The sequence below is a fragment of the Urocampus carinirostris genome, chromosome 14, assembly GCF_059441175.1.
Source record: "Urocampus carinirostris isolate Australia breed hairy pipefish chromosome 14, RoL_Ucar_1.0, whole genome shotgun sequence".
Lineage (NCBI taxonomy): Eukaryota > Metazoa > Chordata > Actinopteri > Syngnathiformes > Syngnathidae > Urocampus > Urocampus carinirostris.
Window position 1 is genome coordinate 40,409,564 of NC_142362.1, and position 11,743 is coordinate 40,421,306.

At 38.2% G+C, this 11,743-nt stretch overlaps 1 protein-coding gene across 8 annotated transcripts in view; it reads right to left on the reverse strand.

Moving 5' to 3' along the window:
* The window catches only part of ccdc93 (CCC complex scaffolding subunit CCDC93), a 146,734-nt gene extending 142,398 nt beyond the window's left edge, over nucleotides 1-4,336 (reverse strand). For all 8 annotated transcript variants that reach the window (XR_015852737.1, XM_088353254.1, XM_088353253.1 and 5 more), the window contains exons 1-2: nucleotides 4,201-4,336; nucleotides 3,363-3,473 (exon numbers count right to left, since the gene is read on the reverse strand). Coding sequence is in view for 7 of the 8 variants with exons in the window: in XM_088353254.1 (XP_088209380.1) it covers nucleotides 3,363-3,473; nucleotides 4,201-4,311 (222 nt within the window). In the remaining variant the exon portion in view is untranslated. The remainder of the gene's footprint in view (nucleotides 1-3,362; nucleotides 3,474-4,200) is intronic.
* Nucleotides 4,337-11,743: the final 7,407 nt, after the last annotated feature.

Below are 11,743 nucleotides of genomic sequence, written 5' to 3' on the forward strand. Positions count from 1 at the left end.
GAGCTGGTATATATATACACATACACACACACATATACACACACACACACACACATATACACACACACATATATATATTGGACTGTCTCAGAAAATTAGAATATTGTGATAAAGTTCTTTATTTTCTGTAATGCAATTAAAAAAAACAAAAATGTCATACATTCTGGATTCATTACACATCAACTGAACTATTTCAAGCCTTTTATTATTTTAATATTGCTGAATTTGGCCTACAGCTTAAGAAAACTCAAAAATCCTATCTCAAAATATTAGAATATCATGAAAAAGTATACAAGTAGGGAATTCAACTAATCACCTGAATCATCTAATTAACTCGAAACACCTTGCGAGGTTTCCTGAGCCTTAAAAACACTCAGCTTGGTTCAGTAAACTAAATCACAAGTATGGGGAAGACTGCTGATCTGACTGCTGTCCAGAGGACCATCATTGATACCCTCCATCAGGAGGGTAAGACACAAAAATAAATTTCTCAAAGAGCAGGCTGTTCACAGAGTGCAGTTCCACAAAAAGTCTGTTGGAAGGGAAAAATGTGGCCGGAAACGCTGCACAACCAAGAGAGATGACCGCAGCCTTAACAAAATTGTGAAGAAGAGAATTTGAGGGAGCTTCAAAGACAGTGGGCTGAAGCTGGAGTCCAGGTATCAAAAGCCACAGTTCACAGACGTGTCCGGGAAATGGGCTACAATAGCCGTATTCCCATGGTCAAGCCACTTCTGAACTCAAGACAACGGAAGAAGCGTCTGACTTGGGCTATGGAGAAGAAGCACTGGACAGTTGCAGAGTGGTCCAAAGTCCTCTTTTCAGACGAAAGCAAGTTTTGCATTTCATTTGGAAGTCAAGGCGCCAGAGTCTGGAGAAAGGCTGGAGAGGAGCAAAATCCAAGTTGCTTGAAATCCAGTGTGAAGTTCCCACAGTCAGCAATGGTTTGGGGAGCCATGTCAGCTGCTGGTGTTGGTCCACTGTGTTTCATCAAGTCCAGAGTAAATGCAACTGTGTACCAAGAGATTTTAGAGCACTACATGCTTCCATCTGCTGAAAAGCTCTATGGAGATGAGTATTTCATTTTCCAGCATGATCTGGCACCTGCCCACAGTGCCAAAACCACCAGTAACTGGTGCACTGACCATGGCATCACTGTCCTTGATTGGCCTGCTAATTCCCCTGACCTGAACCCCATCGAGAATTTGTGGGGTATAGTTAAGAAGAAGATGAAAGACACCAGACCTACAAATGCAAATGAGCTGAAGGCCGCTATCGAAGCATCCTGGGCATCAATAACACCTCAGCAATGCCACAGGCTGATTGCCTCCATGCCACGCCAGATTGATGCAGTAATCCGTGCAAAAGGATTCCCAACCAAGTACTGAGTGCATCAATGGACATTTTCAAATGTTTGATTTAGTTTTGCTGTTATAAAATTATTTTTTTACTTGGTCTGAGGAAGTATTCTAATATTTTGAGATAAGATTTTTGAGTTTTTTTCAGCTGTAAGCCAAAATCAGCAATATTCAAATAATAAAAGGCTTGAAATAGTTCAGTTGATGTGTAATGAATCCAGAATGTATGACATTTTTGTTTTTTTTTAATTGCATTACAGAAAATAAAGAACTTTATCACAATATTCTAATTTTCTGAGACAGTCCAGTATATATATATATATATATATATATATATATATATACACACACACACATATATATATATATACACACACACACATATATATATATATACACACACACACATATATATATATATACACACACACACATATATATATATATATACACACACACATATATATATATATACACACACACATATATATATATATACACACACACATATATATATATATACACACACACATATATATATATATACACACACACATATATATATATATACACACACACATATATATATATATACACACACACATATATATATATATACACACACACATATATATATATATACACACACACATATATATATATATATACACACACACATATATATATATATATACACACACACATATATATATATATATATACACACACACATATATATATATATATACACACACACACACATATATATATATATATACACACACACACATATATATATATATACACACACACACATATATATATATACACACACACACATATATATATATACACACACACACATATATATATATATACACACACACATATATATATATACACACACACACACACACACACACACACACACACACACACACACACACACACACACACACATTCAAGTTGCGAAAAACGGTAGATACGAACATTTTTTCGGGATGTCGGGAAATATTTTGTATTGTGTGCAACTTTTTTTGAGTATAGCACATTACTGTAAAGCTTTCTGCGCTACCAGGGTGTGGCGCTATGAGAGATCACCCAGCATCCATCCCAGAAATCCGCTTTCTTTTCCTCCTAGTTATGGGATTCAACCATTTTCTCAACAGCATCAAGCTTCCATAGTCCACTTTAATTTCAAATGCAACCGCTCGCCTCTTTTTTTTTTTTTTTACACTTTACACCAACCATATATTCGATTGATGCACGAGATATTAAACAGTAAAAATGTCAAAGTTCTTACCGCGCTGGAGACACAGTATCGAATGGTTACACACTAACTAGGAAGAGAAAGCGAATTTCTTCTTCGGGGTGGGTGCAGGGTGACCGCTCACAGCGCAATACACCAGTAGCGGCAGAAAGAAGCACTACAGGACTGTCCTATACTTGGAAAAAGGTGCACACAATACAAAATCTAACTTACAGCAATGTCCGGATATTCTTCGACATATCGAAAAAAATGTTCGCATCTACCGATTTTCGTAAGTCGAATGGTTGTAAGTAAGGGAGCATCTGTATAATATAAAATGTTAAAATAATTAGGTTCCTCTTAATGAGTTTCACACATGTTGATTTTTGGGAAATATTTTCTGGTTGTTTTTAGCTTAAAGTTTGAAGCCTGAACTGTGGCCTATACTTTCGCTCGGCATTGTAGTTGTAACTCCATTCTATGAAAACACACTGGTCCGACCAGGAAATTTTTGAGCAAACATTGGAAAATAACATATCTAAAATCTATGTTGATTGAGGCAGGTCACACATTTGAGAACTATTCTAAAACGTGGAAAATTTGAGACTTTCAACTATTTCAGAAATGCAATATTTTTGCACATTTAAGTTTTCAAACTTACATGGCTGCTCACTATATGTTCTCATCATATTTTCTCATAAAACATTTCAGTTGACTTCCCCTTTTGTCCCACATAATATCATTAAAAATTGTACCTTATCAAAAGGTGACAACCCCTTGATGCGTGCCCTGAAATATCCGGCGACCAAAAGAAGTTCAAGGATCTCAGCACACTTGATGTACTGCTCTTCATCTGCCCAGGCTTCCTGTGAAAGATAAACTGGATCTAACTGCCATATCAATTTAATTCTCATTTTTTGTAGATTTTGAGCAAAGCCTTTTATTTATTTTACACTGGTCAAACTGTAAAAAAATAAAAACGCCAGAAAACCACTCAGAACAATTTGACTGGGTGAGCAGTAGAGGTGGGCGGATCTCTGCACACGGCGCAAGGTATTCTCATACGTTTGCAGTATTGTGACATTTTTCACCAAAGAACTTTGCATCTTTTAATGTAAACATTATTTTGGACAAAATGACGGGCAAATTGAGCCTCAAGGCTCTTAGGTAACTGAGGGCGGGAGACCAATTTTGGTGGTATATATACTGAATGTATGTTACAAGCTCTGGAATTATTGTTATTATTATCTATTAGACTCGATCAAATCATCAAGTCAGTGAAATACAATGTACAGAAGAATTAGCTGTGGTCTGGAGTGGTTTTGTTATTTTTTGCTTTTATGGCTCTTTTTTTCAGATGGGTTCCCGGCCCCAGCTGCAGTGTCATCGCCACCACGTCAGATTACATTTTTAAGCATTCTCAAAGTTAGCTTTAAACTTTCCGTACAACACTATTTATATCAGTTTGACAAACCGAATTGTACGGACATTTTGACGTGTACAGCTGTTTGCATTAGGCCCCGCTTGTATTTCGATGCGTATTTCTGGAGACATATTTAGTTTTCATCTGAAACGGATGCTTGTCTGTTTTACCTGAATGGCACCGACGTCTTGATCAAACTGGGAGCTCGATTGTGAGCCACTTCTTTCTCTGTTTAGATTCGAAACGGTGGCAGCCATTTTGACTGAGTAGTATTGGATCATGTGCGCTGCCCTCGCTGTTGTTCGTTGTGAGAAAGGGTGGGCTTTTACTTTTTGTTTTATCCACGTCGCCACCTATTGTTCTGGAAAGGTACTAGGTAGGGCTCGGCAACCCAAAATTTTGAAATTCATAATAACCAGGGTTAGGGAGTTAAGGAATTCATGTAACAGCGTTACGAATTAAGCATATCAAAAATTAATTGTATTCTGTTACAGTTGCAGGAAAAAACGTAAGAAAATTACAGGTACATTTAGTTAAAATAAGGATTACGGCATGACTACAATTTGATCTAAGTCGAGTCATTTTTATTTGTATAGCCCTAAATCACGAAGAGTCTCAAAGGGCTTCACAGATTATTACACTATATTACACAGACTATTTTTCAGCCGATGAGAAGAGTAGGTTATTCATATGCTATTGATTAGAAGTGAGTTTTAAGCTTAGATTTAAACATTTCCACTGGGGTTGCAGATCGGATCTCAGGGGGAAGAGCATCCCACAGCACCGTTGCCCGGCTGGAGAACGCTCTCAAACCAGCAGAACACTTCTTTGCTCTTGGGATCACCAAAAGACCGGCACTCTCAGATCGTAGGCTTCGGACCGGGACGTAGGGGCAAATCAGATCTGAAAGTTAAGAAGGAGCAAGTCCATGTATGATTTTGTATAATACTAAGAGAACCTTGAAATCACATCTAAGTCTAACTGGGAGTCAATGCAGGTTAGCCAAAATCGGTGTTATTTGATCGTACTTTTTTGTCCTAGTTAAAAGCCTCGCTGCAGCATTTTGTACCAGCTGAAGAGACTTGATTCTAGACTTCGGGAGACCAGAGAGTAGTGCATTACAGTAATCGAGACGGGAGGTAACAAACGCATGAATTATAATTTCCGCATCCGACTGAGACAGTATTGAACGGATTTTAGCTATGTTACGAAGATGGAAGAAAGCGGTTCTAGTAATTTTCTTTACATGCGTTTCAAAGGATAGATCAGGGTCAAATATGACACCTAAATTTTTAACTGAGTCACTCTGTGTGATGTGACATTTGTCAATGTTCACAGCAGTTTTTGAGAATAAGTCACGGCATTTAGATGGACCAATGACTAACATTTCGGTCTTTTCAGAGTTAAGACGCACGAAATTGAGTGAAAATCCACTCTTTTATCTCAATGAGGCAGGCCTCCAAATTTCCACAGTTTAGTGTGGGAGATTCCTCCAACGGAAGATATAGCAGAGTGTCGTCTGCGTAACAGTGGAAGCTGATATTGTACTTGCGAATAGTATCACCTAATGGAAGCATGTAAATGCTGAAAAGAAGGGGGCCAAGCACTGAACCCTGCGGAACACCACAGGTAACATTAAAGGGCTCAGATGTCATTTCGCCATATTTAACACAGTGCGTCCTATCTGAGAGGTAGGATCTGAACCACGAGAGGACGGTTCCTGAGAGACCAATCCATTTTTCCAACCGTTCTAGTAGGAAATTGTGGTGCACTGTGTCGAAAGCAGCACTAAGATCCAGCAGCAGCAAAAGTGATGAAGCGCCATAATCCATTGCCAGTAGGAGATCATTTGTTACTTTGATCAGAGCTGTCTCAGTAGAGTGGTTAGCCCTGAATCCTGATTGCATAGATTCAAAAAGGTTATTCTCGGATATGAAATCATTCAGCTGCTGTGCCACTACTTTTTCAAGTACTTTAGAAAGGAAAGGTAGGTTTGACACAGGTCTATAATTACATAAGATTTCTGGATCAAGGTTGAGTCGTTTCAGTGTGGGTTTAATAACGGCGGACTTAAAAGCTGCTGGAACTACACCTGAGGAGAGTGATATGTTTATAATATTTAGAACTGAAGGTCCAAGGACGCCAAAAAGACATTTAATAAGTGAACCTGGGAGCGGGTCGAACTGGCAAGTTGTCGGTTTGGCCGCATTAGCCACCTGTTTGAGATCATCAAGTGACAGTTCACTAAAACTGGACAATTTCCCTGGACAGCCACCCTGTCGTGCATCTGTAGATTTCAGCCCTTTAATATGTGTGGTATTAATAATGTATTTAGCAATTTCTTCCTGTATGCATTGAATCTTCTTTTTAAAGAAGACCATTCAGTCATGAGCAGAGTGCTTCGAACTATCTGCGATAGTCTGTTGCCTTGTAAGCGATGCTACAGTGTCAAAAAGGACTTTGGGATTGTTCTTTTGAGACGCAATCACCTTCGAAAGGTAGGCCGATTAGAGGCTGCGCTCTGTCTCTTGTGTTTGGGTTCTTTTTAAGTTAAGCAAATGGTCTCGTTTTGACTTAGTCAAGACCCTTTGTTTGACCTACGTCTTCCTGTGGCGCCATTTTCACGTTAGTGTTTTTTGGTATTCATTTGTTGTATATGCAAAATATTATTTTGACATGCTGCACATATTGTTTATGTAATTAATTTATGCTATTAAGCCATGTTGACACGTGTTGTTGTGTATGTTAAGTTTAGAACGTTAGATGTTAGCGTTTATTACTTCTCGGCTTGATTACTGGAATGTATTGCTTTCTGGTCTCCCGATGTCTAGCATTAAAAGTTTGCAGCTTGTTCAGAATGCGGCAGCCAGACTTTTGACTAAGACCAAAAAGTCTGAGCATATTACTCCTGTATTGGCCAACTTGGACTGGCTCCCAGTGCACTTAAGATGTGACTTTAAGGTTCTCTTATTAACATATAAATGTTTGCATGGGCTTGCACCCTCTTATCTCTTTGATTTCCCCCTATGTTCCTGCACGGAGTCTGCGCTCGGAAAATGCCGGTCTACTTGTGACTCCGAGAGCCAAGAAGTCTGCAGGCTCGAGAGCGTTCTCCATCCGGGCCCCGGTGTTATGGAATGCCCTGCCTCCGGAGATAAGATCTGCAACCTCAACGGAAGTTTTTAAATCAAGGCTTAAGACACACTTCTATTCCAAAGCTTATGATTGATGCCCACCTCATATTCTGTATTGTCCTGTCTTTTTCCGATTGCCTGCCTGGCTGATACGAGGGAGGAGGACGATTTGAGATGAGTCAGCGGACCAGCGTCTGACCTGAAGCATGTCAACCCCTGCATTTACCAGCTAGCAGAGATGGGAAGCTGCGTCGTGGCCGTCATAGGCTTTCTGGACTAGTTTACAGGCTGGGGGCGTCGTTGCTGTCCTGCACTTTACGGACATCTTCAACATCTTACCTAGTGTTTACTATTCTGTGTACAGTAATGCTAATCACCCTGGTCAATCCTGGAAGGGGGGTTACCATATGTGAGGTCCTTTTTCAAGGTTTCTCTTTTTTCCTCACACTGAGGTTTTGAGTTGTTCCTTGCCCTCATGCTGGTTTAATATCAGGTAATTGTGCAATTATGTAATTGTAATCCTGTGCAGTCCTTTGGACACTTTTGTGATTAAGGGCTATATAAATAAATGTGACTTGACTTGAAATGTGACTTGAATTTACATAAAATACATTTTAGAATATCACAATACATTTTTACCTCCATTTTAACAAGAAACTTTTAACAAGAGATCGTATAGTGTTTTTTAACGTTTACAATGAATTCAACATCTTTTTCTTTAAACTGAATTTAACCAACATCATCCTTTTTATATATATGAGAAAATAGAAATAACAATAATAATAAGGAGTATAAAAAAAGGGTACAATTTTCTTGCAAATGAAACGAGTCACAACATTAGCTTCTCTGCTGGCTTTGATCTCTACAAGGGGAATTAACATTTTAGTACAACAGAAACAAAACGAAAATAAATCCAAACAGCTTGACAATATCAATCACATTACTATGCATGTTGAGAGATTTGTCAGCTGTGGTTATAATGTTTGAAATTAACTTTTTTTGTTGAGCACCAAAAGATGTGTCTTACCGTTGGCAGCTCACTCTGTAGACTGCCAACAAAACCCCGCCTTTCGGTCACATGTCAAAAGCCAAAACAAACCCTACCCCATACCAGCAGGTGGCACTGTTGGACTGATCATTGCAAGACACTTACCAAAAACTATACACATATTTCAGCAGGAATTTCAATAAAACAAAAGTTATTATTACACCCGTTACATATACATTAATTTATTTTTTTCTCCCACCCCTAATAAGTACCACCTTAACTTTTCTGACACACAAATGCGGCCTAAGATATGTAAACCTGTATCTTATCCACACGCACTACTCAAGGGGTCACTCTTGCGACGGCCCAACTATGCCGGCATTAGATAATGCGATAGCCTCGCCTGTATCCCAGACAGGAGCTGCTCCTACTGAGACTTTCCAAGGATTACAATCACATACAGTATACATAATGCGCCGAAAGACGAATTGTGTCATAATTTCAATCAGAGAGATTAGATTTATACAAAACATGCTGAGGCAGCTAGGCAGCGAAATTGCTCGCAAGTGATGCCTCCAGGGACATTTAATTTGATCATTTATCTTCTTTTTGTATTTTGCAGTTAATTGTTGATCAAAATCCTCTATTTGATCACTGTATTGTTATGTTGTGAGAATAATTAATTTAGTGTAATAAACCTGAATAAGCAGCACGGCGGCGCAGTGGTTAGCGCGTGTGTGGCACAGTTCTGAGGTCATGAGATCGAACCTCCTGTGTGGAGTTTGCATGTTCTCTCTGCGTGGGTTTCCTCCAGGCACTCCGGTTTCCTCCCGCATTCCAAAAACATGCATGTCAGGTTAATTGGTGTAAAGTAAGCTACTTTTAGTTATTGTGTATTTCTTAGACTCCTATGTTACAAATTAACTTGCAAATATTTACTTTTTTAACCTGTTTTTCTCTTTTTTAACACAAATAATCATTCACACACAAACACACACACACACACACACACACACACACATACACACACACACACATAGTCACATTCAAAGTCTTTTTCCATTGTATGTAATGTAATGCGCATGCGTGACTCCATTGTATGTACTGCGCATGCGTGACTTTTCAATAAATGCAGCCACTGAAACCGGAAGTAGTTGAGAGGGATTCGGTCAAGCTAGCTATTGGATCTCTCTACCTACTGCAGTAGCCTTTTTAAACTTCAATTCCTACCTCTGCCCGAATTCTTTGGTCAGCTGTGGGTTTATATCTTTTTAGACTCAACTATTGTGTGGTCCAAATTGTCCCTAGGTGTGAATGGGCGAGTGAGTTGTCTGTCTCTGTGTGCCCTGCGACTGGCTGGCAACCAGTTCAGGGTCTCCCCTGCCCACTGCTCGTAGACAGCTGGGATGGGCTCCAGCACCCCTGCGACGTTTCTGAAGATAAGTGGTGCAGATAATGGATGGATGGATGGATAAACCTGAATACTTTCATTAGGTTTGACATCCCCACTTCAAATAAGTAAAAAAGCTTGTTGGAAAGTTACAAAAGGAACAATTTGTGTGTTTAAAACAGGGATTTCAAACTCGCTTCCCAGGGGCAAATCACGGCCCCCAGGGTGCTAGTTTGAGGCCCCTGCCTTTATATGAGAGTTAAATAGACAGGACAGTGTGTATTATTTGCCCACTATATGTCGCTGTATTCTGTCGTGCCACTGTAAATGAGTGCTTAAAACAGAAGAAGACAGAATATGGAGACTCCAAAACGCACCTTATTAATTTTGAAAAGCAAAGAAATGAGAAAATAAAAAAACTAAACACAAATTTAAAAAGTATGAAAACAAGAAAATAAAAAAGACAAAAAGTAAAACTCAAGAAAAAGGCAAATTAAGAAAAAGAGAAAATGAAAAGAAATAAGATTTTTTTTTTTTTTTTTTTTTAATTCCTTTCTTTTTTTCCTTTCCCTTTCTCCACTTTTCTTTTTCTTTTACTTTCTTTCCTTCTACTTTTTTATTCCTGTAACCCTACTTTGCCTCTTATTTTATCTTCCCTATTTTTAATTCATAAATTTTATATATATATATATATATATATATATATATATATATATATATATATATATTTGCTCAATTTCGTTGTCACAATATGTTAACCCATTTTGTAACAATGACAATAAAGGTATATTGTATTCTATTATATATATATATATATTCCTTTCCCTTTCTCCACTTTTCTTTTTCTTTTACTTTCTTTCCTTCTACTTTTTTATTCCTGTAACCCTACTTTGCCTCTTATTTTATCTTCCCTATTTTTAATTCATAAATTTTATATATATATATATATATATATATATATATATATATATATATATATATATTTGCTCAATTTCGTTGTCACAATATGTTAACCCATTTTGTAACAATGACAATAAAGGTATATTGTATTCTATTATATATATATATATATATATATATATATATATATATATATAAAATGCCCTGGCTGGGAACCAGTTCAGGATGTCCCCTGCCCACTGCCCGAAGAAAGCTGGGATGGGCTCCAGCATTCCCCGACCCTACTGAGGATAGGCGGTGCAGATAATGGATTTTATATATATATATATATATATATATATATATATATACGAATTGTGGTCGATATGCTGTTGGCAGAGCGAGGTGGCGTTTGTGCTATGTTTGGGGACCAGAGCTGTACCTTTATTCCTAATAATACATCACCAGAAGGTTCCCTTACAAGGGCCATCGCAGACTTGCACACCTTAAATAAAAAAATGTAGGAACACTCGGGTGTTTCTACCTCTGCATGGGATAAGTGGTGGGAAAAAACATTTGGAAAGTACAAAAATCTGATGTTTTCTGTGACGATCTCAATGACAATGTTCACCTCTATAATTGTCTTGTGTGGATGTATCTGCGCGCTGATTGTGTGAATTGTCTCAACTGCCGTTGCTCCAACAAATTCTAAAATACAAGAAATGTACCCTTTGCTAGTTCAATGGAATAGTGGTAATGGTTGTGACACCGTTGACCAAGCTGATGATGATGAGTTGATTTTTCCTACAACCCTATTCGACACTTCACAAGAACTCACAACATCCAAGTTTGCTAACCAACAAATGATTCGATAGAATAAATCATTAGGGAGGTTCCTTTGATGATGAAATATTTTGGGGTAAATGTAGGATAAACGGGGTTAGGTAGGAATGATTTTAATTACTTATCTATCATACATTTTCCACGATACATACATACACAATATATATCCGCTGTGTTAGTAACTCCATATTTAGCGTTTTTATTTAAGGTGTGACTTCCATACCGCCTGATAAGGATGTTGACAAACCTTCTTTATCAGGCCACGACGTTGCAACCTTTGAGTTCTCTTCTGACGATGTCAATGGGCCTCTCTGTGTCGAACCATGATGATGCAACATTTAATCTTTGTTCTTGCGCCTATAAAATGTCTGTCCAAATAAACCACGAGGAGAAATGCTGGATTGCCGCCCAAAGAGAAAGGCTGACAGTATTTCTCCCACGTGAAAACCGAAATTTGAGTCTCTGTCTCCTTTTTTGGG